This window comes from Aquarana catesbeiana, linkage group LG03 (genome assembly GCF_042186555.1).
Source record: "Aquarana catesbeiana isolate 2022-GZ linkage group LG03, ASM4218655v1, whole genome shotgun sequence".
Lineage (NCBI taxonomy): Eukaryota > Metazoa > Chordata > Amphibia > Anura > Ranidae > Aquarana > Aquarana catesbeiana.
The window spans coordinates 144,546,592-144,561,078 of record NC_133326.1 but is presented as its reverse complement, the minus strand read 5'-3'; the positions used below and the strand labels follow the sequence as shown (position 1 = coordinate 144,561,078).

At 40.5% G+C, this 14,487-nt stretch overlaps 1 protein-coding gene across 6 annotated transcripts in view; it reads left to right on the top strand.

The window, feature by feature from the left end:
* The window catches only part of TASOR2 (transcription activation suppressor family member 2), a 118,466-nt gene that overhangs the window by 23,094 nt on the left and 80,885 nt on the right, over positions 1-14,487 (top strand). For 2 of the 6 annotated variants that reach the window (XM_073619400.1, XM_073619395.1), the window contains exons 3-8: positions 878-989; positions 2,570-2,646; positions 5,996-6,113; positions 7,084-7,103; positions 7,196-7,295; positions 13,807-13,907. In XM_073619400.1, the coding sequence (XP_073475501.1) occupies positions 6,088-6,113; positions 7,084-7,103; positions 7,196-7,295; positions 13,807-13,907 (247 nt within the window). In that variant the 5' untranslated portion in view covers positions 878-989; positions 2,570-2,646; positions 5,996-6,087. Of the gene's footprint in view, positions 1-877; positions 990-2,569; positions 2,647-5,995; positions 6,114-7,083; positions 7,104-7,195; positions 7,296-13,806; positions 13,908-14,487 lie in introns of those variants that run through there. The other 4 variants (XM_073619396.1, XM_073619398.1, XM_073619401.1 and 1 more) reach the window with 4 other exon arrangements.

Here is a 14,487-nt window from a genome sequence, read left to right as displayed (position 1 = left end):
ATTTCTCTCCCTGGGATGTTCAGACAGTTCATCAAGCACAGTGATAAATATTTATAGAATTTTAGATTTGAGCTCTTCTGAGTCTCTGGCAAGTATGTGATTGAGCACGAAAGGTTTAGTTAGAAACCAGTCACTGGACTTAGCCTGTGCCGTTATGGCGTGATGTACAGTAGTTTGAGGTACTGAAAAAAGCAGCTATTAGGTATTCCCAAGTCCTTCCTCAATGTTTGAAAGTTCTTTAGAGCACCATCTTTGGAAAGCTGAATAATATACACTATAGGATACCATGTTGAACAATTATCGAATGCCTCTAAATTTAGCAGTTCAGAATAATTAAAATTGCATAAGAATATAGTATGGCTAAAATAACATGAATATTGCAAAATAGTTTTAACTTCATGCCAGAGTTTTTGACTCATAGTTAAGGTAGGTATGTGTTTTTATACCTCTGGAATCTACCTGTATGGAAACATTCAATTAACCTATCCTTAGAAAATATAGAGGATAGAATTGGTCTGATTAGAGTTTGGTCCTTCAGGGATGCTCCAACCCACTAAGTGCTGAATATGTGAGGCAAGAAAGTATAGGTAAGGATTAGGTATCACTACTAGGCCAACAGACTCCTTCGGGTATTGAAAAGTTTCTAGTTTTATTCGGGGTTTGCACTTCTTCCAGATCAAAGAATGACAGTGTCAAATTTCTTAAAAAGGTATAGAGTAAGCCACTAGGGGGCATTGTGCAAAAAAATAAATTAAAAAAAAATAAATTAATTTTAGAGAGTCAACTTTCAAAGTGACATAGTTTTAAAATATTTTGGATGTATAGAAACACCTAGATATACAAAGATTCCACCAGTTTACCTGTCAATCATTTACAGCTCACTTTGTTCTGGTGTCATGTCAATGAAATCCAATGAGGAAGCTCTGTATTGCCCAGGGAGATGAAAGCATAGATCAGTGGGTCTGAAACTGGTAAAAGAGGGTATAGAGGTGAGTTTAACTTCCATATTACCCTCCCCTCCTGCTTTATCAGTGCATTGGAGCTTTCTGTTACTGTTATATTCATGTTTCCAGATCATGTTTTGTGGATGTTGCTCTGGGAGATCCTAAAGTGGTTGTAAAGTCACATGTATTAATTACTTTGATTCTCTGTTTTTTTTAGGTTCCTGTTCAGTACTGTGTGTGTTTTCCTAAAATTATAATGCAAAATACCTTCTTTGCAGAGCCCTGCTATGCTGTCATTTGACCTCCCTCTGCTTTCCTTCCTGATGTAAGTGAGTACAGTGGGAGGGGCTGAGATGAATGCAAGCTTGCAGAGGGAGGCCATGTGTCAGCACAGCAGGGCTCTACAAAAAAGGTATTTAGCATTATAATTTTAGGAAAACACACACAGTACTGAACAGGGACCTAAAAAAACAGAGAATCAAAGTAATTAATACATGTGACTTTACAACCACTTTAGGATCTCCCAGAGGAAAACACACACTGTACTGAACAGGGACCTAAAAGAGAGAAGATCAGAATAATGAATTCATGTTTCTTTACTTTACAAGCACTGGAGCAGCTGCAGGGAACAGAATTACACAAGCATGAGAGGAGGGGGGGAGGTGGTGGAGATCAGCTCACACACAGACTACAGAACTGAGGGGGGAGCTACTGAGGGGAGAGCAGTATGACAGAGGCATCTAAACTGACCTCAGTATCATGGATCAGCAGCCATGATAAACGTGGTCAGTTGAATCCGGGGAAGACCGGAACAGGCAGGATCAACCAGGTATTGTACAACATGGAAAGTGACAATTGACATGGCAAAAGCACTCTGCTATATCTCATGCCTTAATGGGACAAGAGCATGTTGTGTGGGGTTGTTTTTTATATATATATATATATATATATATATATATATATATATATATATATATATATATATATATATATATATATATATATATATATATATTTTTTAGGGTTACAACTTTAATGCATGTTTTGTCAGATGGGTTCCATGTATGTTCTATCATGTTCTTGCAGTAGATTATATCTTACTTTGTCGCTGTAGTCTAATCGAGGCATTTGAAAAATTAATGTGACGTTCTTTTCTTTTATTCAGAGGCAAAAAATAAAAATATGTTAAGTTAATATGGGCTTAAAGGAAACATGTGACGTGAGAAGTGTAAAGACTTTCATGGCTGGCCCCACTTTTGAAAATGCTGATTGCTTGGCCTTAATGCTTGTCTAATTGCTTCAGTAGTTTCACTTACCTGGAACAAATAAACAGATCAGGTATTCCAACACTAGATCAGTGATTCTGAAATGATCGAAGTCAGGGGATTAGCATCACATACAGACATCTGTTATATTTAGAATGGTAGCCCCTGTACATTTCTCAGCACAGGTTTCCTTTAAAACAAAACTCCAGGTAAGCAGCTGAATACACAATTAAAATGTATACATATTTACTAGGTTACCTGGCTAAGTTTTGTTTTTAATTGTATTTAGCCAGTTATGTGATGTACACACTTTTGGTACATTGCATAGCCAGCAGGTGATAACCATATTTTCTGTTTTAGCTTTGCAGATTCCAGTGTCATCTCTCTGCTTTCTGCCTGCCCATTGGACAATGACTCACCATCCTCTTCTGTGTCCAGTGAGTAGTTAGGTGACCCCAGGAAGTGGTGAAGCTGAACCAGAAAATAGTGATCTTCCTGGCTATGCAGTGTTGCAGGAGTCCTTAACCACTTCGCTATCGGAGCCATTTTTCCAGTTTTTGCACACGTTATAATGCTCATTTTAGGCCTAAAATTTAGTTAACCCTGGAACATTATATAGTTCTTGAAAGAAAAGACCCTGGAGAATATAATTGTGGTAGTTGCAGTGTTTTGTGTCAAATGATCTTGGCGCACCTGTTTATCAAATGCAAATTTTCAGTAAGAAATACACTAAAGTTAACTTTAGAGCACACAAAAATGTATTATCCAATTTTTTTGGTAAAATATAAAAAATGATGTGTCAAATGATAGCGAACGTTTCAAAGCCTTAAAATTGCATATGTTTTACTTTGGGAGACTTTGCTCTGCTCCTGGCCTGCTAGGATCCCAGGGCATCCATGCCATGGGGTACCTGGATGACCTTCTGAAAGATTCCTCAGCCATAATCCTCTTTTCCAGCATTAAGAGGACAATCTAGTTCCTTCAAACATATGGATGGGTCATCATCAAGGATCTTGCCCTGCAGTTTTTCCATCATGTGAAGTATTTGGTGCTGAGCTTGGACATGTCCCAGGCCAAAATCATCCTTCCCCAGGAAAAGATTTCTTCTCTGAGGTCCAATTCTTGGGAAAAACAGGCATTCCTCAACTTGCGTCTGTACGAGGGTTCTGGACCCCAGGATGGCTTTCTTCCATGTGATTTTTTTTTTCTTTGAATCTCAACATTCTTATGATGTGGGAAAAGCAAATCTTTTCCCTGGATCGCCCACTACTGCTGTCCTATCGGGTATGCTGGATTTCCAACTCGGCCCTAGAATCCAAGAGTTTTTTTTTTCCTTCCCTCTCCCTGGAAGTTGGTAGCGATTTTGAAGCAAGCCTGAAAGGCTGTAGTAGTAGGATCTACAACTCCCTGACTGTCCAAGAAACATATCACCACAGGCTTTGATGCTCCCTGTCAGCATTCTGGAACTGAGAGCCAAAAGGCCAACTCTCCTACACTGAACCCCTCTCCTACATAGTCACCCAGTCAGGATGCATTCAAGGAATGGCTTATGGCCTACATAAACCACCAGGGGGGTACCAGAAGTCAGACAAGATAGCTTGATCCTCTCCTAGGCAGAGAACCACGTACCGTGGCCCACCACACTAAGCCGATCCAGCTGACAGCTCTTCAAGTTCTGTGTATGCCGGGTCACTGCAAAGTACACATCCGCTCTGAAGTACCTAAACAACCCAGCGCTCCCTAGTTAGTGTCCTCAGAGCAGATGATCTGTACTTTGCAGTGGCCTGGCATACACAGAACTCAAGGAGCTGTCAGCTGTGCCATATTAGTGTGGTGAGCTTAATCTGGCACTTTCAGTTCTTCAAAATTCTCCCTTTGAACCAGATTGGGATATGCCGTTGGGGGATCTCACCAGTAAGGTGCCCTTTACCTCTGTCAGGTGTGTCTTCCACCTGGTGACTTTGTCGTAACAAGCCTTTTCTTATCTTACATAGAGATAAAGTGTTCCTGAAACTCAGACCCTCTTTCCTTTCCTAGGTGGCCTGTTGTTTTTACCCCAACATGGATATTATCCTCCCTTCCTGCATTATCCTGCAGCAAAACACGTTAAAGAGATTTCACTCCACTACCTGGATATGGTAAGAGCGGTTAGGGTTCACCTAACTGCAATATCTTCAGTACCCTTTTGTTCTCCCTGATGGCCCCAAGAAGGGACGTCCTGCTTCCTCTTCCACCTTGCTAGATGGATCTGGTAGCTCATTTCCTGGTCTCATGCCCTCGGGGAGCAGGTTCCTCCCTTCTCTATCAGGGCCCATTTCAATAAATCTGTCGGTGTTTCTTGGGCCTTTTCAGTATCAACCAGCCGTTTTGCAAGGTGGCCACCTGGCCTTCTGTTCATACCCCAAAGTATATCAGGTGGATCTTCAAGTCTCTGATGCCAGCTTTGGCTCCAAGGTGCTTCAAGCTGTCCTCTGTGTTTCATGTCTGGTGACCCCTTTTTTTGTGGGCCTGTTTGAGGGGTGGGTAACAACGTGGCAAACAGCAGCAGTTTATTGTTTGAGGACATCCAATGTCTATAAATATAGGCCTTGTACTGTATGATTTAGGATACTGGGAATTTAGACCTACATATCAATTCCATATCTTTGAGCACAGGACAACGGTCCCTCCCTTATGTCCTCTGTTTCTCTTTATTGTTTGCTACAAAACTGGAGTCTAGCAGAGTGAGTGGAAAAACAGGGGAAAAAGCAGTGTCCGTTTCTGGTGTTTTTGTGGACATAAATGGATGTAAACTGAAGACAAATGCTGTAAACGGAACTGAAGACAAATATGCAAGCTGATATAAACTGAACCGAAGACGAATGTGTAAACTGAATACGGATATGCAAACTGATAAAGGCTGATGTAACCTGAATAAGTACTCCCTTTTCTTAGCAAAAAACATGACTGAACTAATGTCATCAGTGTGAAAGGACCATATTTGTTTGAGGCATCATCAATTGGCCATCCAAAGAGGAAGTAACTCAAGCCTAGTACACACAGTCAGAAAATTGGAGGAAAGTACAGCTTTTGAAGTGATCGTACGATAATCTGATTGTTCGTACAAAGCTTTTGAGAGTGAATCACGACAGTTCATCGGGTGGGACAAACACAATAACTTTCCTCGGACGATACCAGATCATACGATTTTTGTTTAATCAGATCATTATTCGTACAAAAAAGAACTGGAAGAGCAGACCGCTCGTACTCGGAAACGAAAGATTACATGACAACACATTACATCACTTCCGAAGCTGTATTCTGTCGTACGAGAATTTTCGTAAGTTGATTAACCTCTCCACTTTCGATATGAGACAGCATGCAAAAAAACGATCATTCCTCTGATATTTACATCGTATGTACGAGGCCTTAGAGTCGGTGTTTGCATGGACAGCTTACAAGTTAGTGTATGACTTTTCTTTGCAACAGGTTTCCTGCAGCTAATGTATTGGCACGTCACTGCAATAATGGGCATCATCTAAGTTGCTCTGTAATATGAATATTGATGAAAATATGTTTGATTTTGTATTTATTGAGGTTTACATTCTGTACTAACTTACAGTTTTATATTTGAATCTACGAAGAACTCAGGTCATACGTTGCATATTGGTCGGTAAATTTAATAAATCTTTTATGGCAGTTTTCAGGCACTTCTACTTCACTACTCGCTTGCTAAAGATTGCAGACTTGTAGTTGGGTATGGCACGTTAGTTGTACTAATAGATTACTGTTTTGTATATCTTTCAGTCTTGAGCGTATGGATAACAATGGCAGTCGTCTACAGCCAAGGCCAAACCTCCATTATATAACTGTCTCCTTTTGAATGACATAGATGTAACATGCCAGTATTACAGGACCCTGATATGTAAGCAATTACTTGCTTCAAATTTCTCTTACGCAAGAGGAACATTTTTAAGTTTTGGTTTTTGTTTTTGTTTTTTTTTTTAAAGACTTGCATAGCAGACAAATACATTATATACAGCATTTGTCTATTTGTTTCATGTTCAGTAACCCCTGAAGTCTTGTTCCTAATATCTCTTTAGGTGTTCTAAAAAAAAAAAAACCTTTGTAAAGAAAGGTGGAGGTGTTGCCTGTAATGAGTAATATCCCAGAGCTCAGTTTGTATTTATTGTAAATTAAGAACTGAATGGTTACTTTGGACAAGTTCTTGGACTATAGACTTTTCACTTGTAGCAGCACTTGCAAATATTCTGCCAGTGCCTACATTGGTGACTAGAAAATAAAACCCAGGTACAGGAAGTCCCCGAGTTACAAATACAATGGGGACTGTAGGTTTGTTTGTAAGTTGAAGTTCATAAGTCGCAACACTGCATTTGTAAGTGTAACTTCCGGTTGGAACACTGCATTCGTAAGTGTAACGTCCGCCTGTGCATGGATGTGGGATGTTCCGGGCGCTTGTTATGTTATCTGGGGCTCTTCTGGCCATGCAGTACATGTAGTACTGCAGTATGGGATGTGTCCGGAGGTATCCAGGACCAGCGTGGAGCACAAGTGGCCGGCATTTGAGGCCGCTCGTAAGTAGGAGTCATTCGTAACTCGGGTGTTCGTAACTCGGGGACTGCCTGTACAGCTTAAATCTTTTCTAATATCGCCTCTTAGAAAAGGTAGCCCATGTTGATTGGTGTCTAAACGATTTCTGTATTAATAAAGTCTAAGTGAGAAGACCTGTGTGTGTCTTTTATATGCTAATCTGGTATGTACTTTCTTTAGGTGTATATGCAATGAAGTGCCTGTCATTTGTAAGTCTTTATTAAATGCAGAATTCTGTTAATTTACCATTTAGTTATATTTCTTTTTTGTTTTTTTTAATACAGGCTCCAGTTGAACAATACAGGTATGATGCGCGTGTGTGTGTGTTTTTTGTGTGTGTGACAGATTTTGTACATTTTTGTGTATGTCACTAATAATGTCTTTTTCCTTTTAAAGAACTTTATAATGTGTGGAAAGGAGAGTTATATATTCAGGAACAGCGTGCATGCAATATTAAACTCAAGTCATCAGGCTCTTGCAGCATTCCTGTACAGCTGTAAGTACAAATTCCTGGCTTTTTAGCACCCTTACTACAAATTAAAGTGACAAGCATATATACAGTGGGCTGATGTAAACCCTCTTCAGGTTGTCTTTTAATCCAGCTCTGTACTTCACATGTGGGCTTGACAAGACCATTTCAGTGCAGTAGTGTTAGCATAGTTAGCTCATAGAAGGAAGTTATAGCTTGTATTTCTGGCAGGATCACCAGTCTTTTACTACTAATAGTCTGAAGGAAAAAAAAAAAAAAGTAAAAATATCTGGAGTCTTTATTTTTCTCCATATACACACTCTAACCACTTGCTGTCTGCCCTATAGCAGTTTTACTGCTGCAGGGCGGCAGCCGTGCACCAGATCACACACACACTATATATATATATATATATATATATATATATATATATATATATATATATATATATATATATATATATATATATATATATATATATATACATATACATACACACACACACACATACATACATACATACACACACACACACATACATACATACATACATACATACATACATACATACACACACACACACACACACACACATACATACATACATACACACACACACACACACACACACACACACACACACACACACTGGGGAAAAAAAGTATTTACTTTCTTAAAAAGATGAGAGAGGCCTGTAATTGTCATCATAGGTATACCTCAACTATGAGAGACAAAATGTGGAAACAAATCCAGACAATCTGATTTTTGAAAGAATTTATTTGTAAATTATGGTGGAAAATAAGTATTTGGTCACCTACAAACAAGCAAGATTTCTGGCTCTCACAGACCTGTATCTTCTCCTTTAAGAGGCTCCTCTGTCCTCCACTCATTACCTGTATTAATGGCACCTATTTGAACTTGTTATCAGTATAAAAGACACCTGTCCACAACCTCAAACAGTCACTCTCCAAACTCCACTATGGTGAAGACCAAAGAGCTGTCGAAGGACACCAGAAACAAAATTGTAGACCTGCACCAGGCTGGGAAGACTGAATCTGCAATAGGCAAGCAGCTTGGTGTGAAGAAATCAACTGTGGGAGCAATAATTAGAAAATGGAAGACATACAAGATCACTGATAATCTCCCTCGAATGGTGAGCAAAAATCCCAGAACCACACGGGGGGACCTAGTAAATGACCTGCAGAGACCTGGGACCATTGTAATAAAGGCTACCATCAGTAACACACTACGCCGCCAGGAACTCAGATCCTGCAGTGCCAGACGTGTCCCCCTGCTTAAGCCAGTACATGTCTGGGCCCGTCTGAGGTTTGCTAGAGAGCATTTGGATGATCCAGAAGAGGATTGGGAGAATGTCATATGGTCAGATGAAACCAAAGTAGAACTGTTTGGTAGAAACACAACTCGTGTTTGTAGGAGAGAGAACGCTGAGTTGCAACCAAAGAACACCAATACCCACTGTGAAGCATGGGGGTGGCAACATCATGCTTTGGGGCTGTGTTCCAGGGAATAGAATCCATTTCTTCCCCTAGTAAAAACAGCACACAGTGTACACCAAAATACTGGCTAGGCACACCGTTAACCCTTTGCTCGCCCTAGATGTTTACCCCCTTCCCAGCCAGTGTTAGCACAGTGACAACAGTGCATATTTTTTGCACTGATCACTATATTGGTGTCATTGGTTCCCAAAAACTGTCAGTGTCAGATTGTCCACGGCAGTATGGCAGTCCTGCTATAAGTCGCTGATCACCGACATTACTAGTATAAATAAATTTTTAAAAAATTCCAGTATATATCCCATAGTTTGTGGGTGCTAAAACATTTATGTAAACCAATCAATATATACTTCCTTTTAGGTTAGAAGCCTTCCTATTTTATAGCTCTACCCTTCTGAAGCAAGTATCCTTGGCCTGCCTTTATTTACACTTAATTTAATGCCAGTGTTAAACTGCCTGTAATTCTGCAGACTAAGTATTTATTTACAGCTACCCTTAAATTATAGAAAATGTGTGACTAGCTAGATAGCAAAAGTGCAGTTTTCACTTTAAAATTTTTTTTCATGGGGCATTAAAGTGGAACTGAAGGGTTAATTGTTACCTGTTCCACCAGTCCCGCACTGGCATCATCTTATGAGTACTGGTCTTCAGGCCTCTTCATTGGCCAGCAGGGGGTGACATCACTCCTGCACATGCGCAGGAATGCCGTCATCCTGGCACTCAGAGACCGCCCCGCACTGTAAGCGGAGTTGTGCATGGACAGCTTAGTTTACAATGCTGGAGATGACAGTGAGCAGGCGGATAGGGGCATTGTTATTTGCAGAAGAGACAGTGAATGTCTCTTTTGCAATAAAAGCCTGTCTGCTCATTGTTTTATAGTGAAACATCAGTTCTGCTTTAAACCCACAAACAAAAATGTAACATATTGCAGCTTACCAGTTCGTAGATGTGGTAGCTGCATTTGTTTTCTTTTTGTTAGGCTTTTTTTCCTTTCAGTTTTTGGTCAGGCCAGTAAGCTTGGTATTTTTTTTTTTTTTTTTTTTACATTCTTTAACAAACTTGGCTTTAAAACAAAAGTGGCAGTTGGAGGATTGTTAGGCAAGCCCCATCTATATCTCGTAGTGCATCTAACATTACCCTCTCCGACGACTGACCGTGCTGCTATCCAAGGGCAACTCTATTGCTCCTCCATCAATTGTGGAGCCACCCTAGTGCAGGAAGTGTACTACTGGCCAGATCACCAGGTGAAAATAAACAAATGCACCCACTACATTTAAGGATTGGTAAGCTGCAGTATAGTACATTTTTGTTTCTGAGTTTAAAACTACTTTTAAGCTTTGACTGAAACAGCTGTTGATACATTTTGTATTAAATGCATTTATAAGGTATATCAGTCATGCACAATGAAAAGCTTCCAGGATCATGATGATATAGCATGCTCACACTTACACAAAAAATAAAACGCATATTGCATGATGTTATTCTCTGCAGATAATATATGTTAAAGAACTGTTCTAGGATCTGAACCACTTTAAAGCGGAGCTCCAGTCGTTTTTTTGCTTATTAAAAGTCAGCAACTACAAAAGTGTAGCTGTTGTTTTTTTAATAAACAAACACTCACCTGTCCCAGGATCCAGCGATGTGGCCGCCTGAATACTTGATTCTTTCCTCGCACCGGCATTACAGCTGCGGGCACCCGGCTGTGACAGCTTGTGGCTTCACAGCTGGGTGTTCACTGCGCATATGCGAGTCCCACTGTGCCTCCCGAATGGTCGGGCAATCTTCTGGGACTAATGTGAAGATTGCAGGGAGGGAGGGGGAGAGGAGAACTTCCGCTCGGACCCTTCTAGGCGGTCAAAACTAGGTACCACCCCCCAAAAAATGACATGCCAAATGTGGCATGGGGAGGCGGGGGGTTGCTTGAAGCAGAACTTTTCCTTTTGGAAACTTCACTAGCAACATAAACTGTTTTATGTTTTGGCTAGACAGTCAGTGGTTACAAGCAGGAGAAAATTCTTCTTTCCACTTACTGTCTCAGTGACCAATGGAACAGAAAGTGAGGGGAATCTTCTCAAAGTTTAACCACTTCAATACCGGGCCTATTCTGGCACTTCTTCCTACATGTAAAAATCATCATTTTTTTTGCTAGAAAATTACTCAGAACTAGAGGTCGACCGATATATCGGCCGGCCGATATATCGGCTGATATTTGGCGTTTTTTACTTAATCGGCATCGGCCGATTGTGCTGATAAAAAAAGCCGATTGTAACTTCAGCCGTGACTTGCAAATGACTTCTGTAATAGAAGTTAATGCAAGTTTCCTTAAGTTATCTGTGAAGTTTTCTTCTCTCCTCTCTGGGCAGCCTGCCAAGTCTGATAAGAAGATACATTTGTATCTCTTTCAGGTTCTTTTTATCAATAGACTGAACTCCGTGTGTAGAATTTCTCAGTTTAACCATTTAAAGACTAAATCTTTTCTGACACTTGTTGCTTACAAGTAAAAATCCTGTATTTTCATGCTAGAAAACCACTTAGAACCCCCAAACATTATATATATTTTTTTAGCAGAGACCCTAGGGAATAAAATGGTGATTGTTGCAATATTTTATGTCACACGGTATTTGCGCAGCGGTCTTTCAAACGCAATTTTTACAAAAAAAAAATACAGTAATGAATTTAAAAAAAACCTAAGCAGTAAAGTTAGCCCATTTTTTTTCGTCCAAAAGTTTTGATTACCTGTTTTTGTGTATTTAATATTTAAGATAGTTTTTTTTTTTGTTTTCTAAATTATACATACAAGTGAACTGATTGGAGGTTTGTTTTGTTTAATGTTTAAATGAAAAAAAAATTCTGTATTACTTAAGGCTGCTTTCACACTGGAGCGGGCATGCGTTGATGGTAAAACGCTGCTAGTTTTAGCGGCGCTTTACCGTCATTTTAGAGGCGCTATTCGGCTGCTAGCGGGGCGCTTATAACCCAGCTAGCGGCCGAGGAAGGGGTTAAATGCGCCCCTGAAGCGCCACTGCCAAAACACTTTGCAGGCGCTTCGGCTGCGGTGCGCATTCATTTTAATGGGCAGGAGTGGTGGAGGAGCGGTATACACCGCTCCAAAGATGCCGTTTGCAGGACTTTTTTTTTAACATCCTGCCAGCGCATCGCCTCAGTGTGAAAGCACTCAGGATATCACACTGAGACTGCAGGGGAGCTGTTTTACAGGCACTTTACAGGCGCTATTTTTAGCCCAAAAGCCCCTGAAAAACGCCCCAGTGTGAAAGGGGTATAACTGTTAGATTTTATGAGATGAAGGGAAAAAAAAAAAAAATCGGCCAAATATATCGGCCCAAAAAAAAATCGGCATCACATATCGGCCATCGGCCACCGCAATTTCTAAATATCGGCATCGGCATCAGCCAGAGAAAAACCCATATCGGTCGACCTCTACTCAGAACCCCCAAACATTATATATGTTTTTTTAGCAGATACCCTAGGGAATAAAATGGCGGTCATTGCAACTTTTTATCTCACACGGTATTTGCGCAATAATTTTTCAAACGCCTTTTTTTTGGAGAAAAAACGGTTTCATGAATTAAAAAATAACAAAACAGTAAAGTTAGCCCAATTTTTTTGTATAAAGTGAAAGATGATGTTACGCCGAGTAAATGGATACCCAACATGTCACGTTTTAAAATTGCGCACAATCATGGAATGGCGCCAAACTTCATTACTTAAAAATCTTCATAGGCGACGCTTTAACATTTTTTACAGGTTACCAGTTTAGAGTTACAGAGGAGGTCTAGTGCTAGAATTGTTGCACATGCCCTAACGCAAGCGTCGATACCTCACATGTGTGGTTTGAGCAGCGTTTACATATGTGGGCAGGACTTACGTGTGCGTTCGCTTCTGAGTGCGAGCTACCGGGGACAGGGGCATTTTAAATTTTTTTTTTTTTTTTATTACTTTTATTCCTATTACAAGGAATGTAAACATCCCTTGTAATTGGAATCTATGTGACAGGTCTTCTTTATGGAGAGATTTGGGGTCAGTAAGACCCCACATCTCTCCTCTAGGCTGGAAAGCATGAGATTGGAAAAAAAAATTCACCGATCTCATGCTGACAGCCGCGATCGTGGCTTTGTTTATTTCCGGGATCCCGGGCGTGACGTCATAACGTAATACATAACCATTTTGGTCACCAGTCATCTCTATCGTCAACATCCGGCGCCGGCCGATTAGTTCTCCGGTCTCCCGATGGCACGTCCCCTCCCGTCGCCTATAAGAACGATCAAGCGGCGGAACTGCTGCTATGATCATTCTTATCGTGCACAGAATCACTGGCTGAAAAGAATGATATCTGAATGATGCATCTAGCTGCAGGCATCATTCAGATATCCCCCCTAAAAGTAGAGGACGTCATTTTACTACAGGCGGGTATTGACGTGTTTTAATGAAGAAAAAAAAATGTAAAAACATAAAGGCTTCAAGTACACTGCTGCTGGTAAATGGACGTTTCGGAGCAGTTGGGCGTTTTTTTTTCAGCTGCCCCTGAACTCTCCTCTGTCATCTTTTCAGTACATGTACACAGGGTAGTTTTATAGTAATTTCTAGGCAGTTGAGTTTAGAAGTATTTTTTGGAAAGGGAAAAAAATGCGTTTTAGGTCGGATGTTCAGAGGCATTTGAAACGCCAAATGCCTGTAACAGCTTGTAAACTTGGTAACTCGCATTTAGCCGCGTGTCGTTTTACAGGCATTTTTAATTTTTGACTATTAAAAAAACACCAACGCTTCTAAAAGCAAACGTGGCTAAACGCGGCAAAACTGGAGTTTTTTAAACGTTGGTTGCTATCTGTCAAGTTAAATCGTTCAGGGGAGGTTGTTAAACGTCCCGTGTACATTAAGCCAAAAGGTACAAACCTTTTCCTAGATACTAGTTAACTGCTGAGTTTGTCCTTTATGTAAATTCATGTTTGTGATCACTAATCTGTGGTTTTGTTGTTTTTTTTTGTTTTTTTTTTTTTTCAACACAGGCCAAACAAGTTAGAAATAAAAGAAGCCATAAGATTGTCTGAACTAAGAAAAGCATTACCAGTTCAAATTTTTGATCAGATCAGTTTTACAGGTCAAGAAGGTAATTATTTTTGATTGCATAAACTATGAATAAGTACACATACAACATTTTATGTAAACTTATGGCTACATAAATATTCTTGAAACTCCAGAGGTTAAATACTGAGATTAGTTACTAAAACTGGAGAGTGCAAAGTCTGGTGCAGCTGTGCATGGTAGCGAATTGGCTTCTAACTTCAATTTGTTCAATTAACTGATTCCCTGCCGGCTGACATACTTTTACTGCAACACAATGGCACTGCTGCAAGAAACTCTGCACGGGTAAGGAGTTCCCTTTAAGAGCCGCCAGAGGGTGTGCCCCCTGCACAGCGGGAGACATGATGCGCGTGGCCGGGGGGTGCGATCACCGCCGGCCACGCGCAATCGCATGCATGAGAGCCAGCACGGGGATTTGTGTGTGTAGACACAAATCCCTGATCCGTCATCAGGGGAGAGGAGACATATCGTAGGAACAACGATATGTCTCCTCCCCCAGTCAGTCCTATCCCCTCAGTTAGAACACATGTAGGGAACACACATTTAACCCCTTGCTCACCCCCCTAGTGTTTATCCCTTCCCCTACCAGTGACATTTACAAAGTA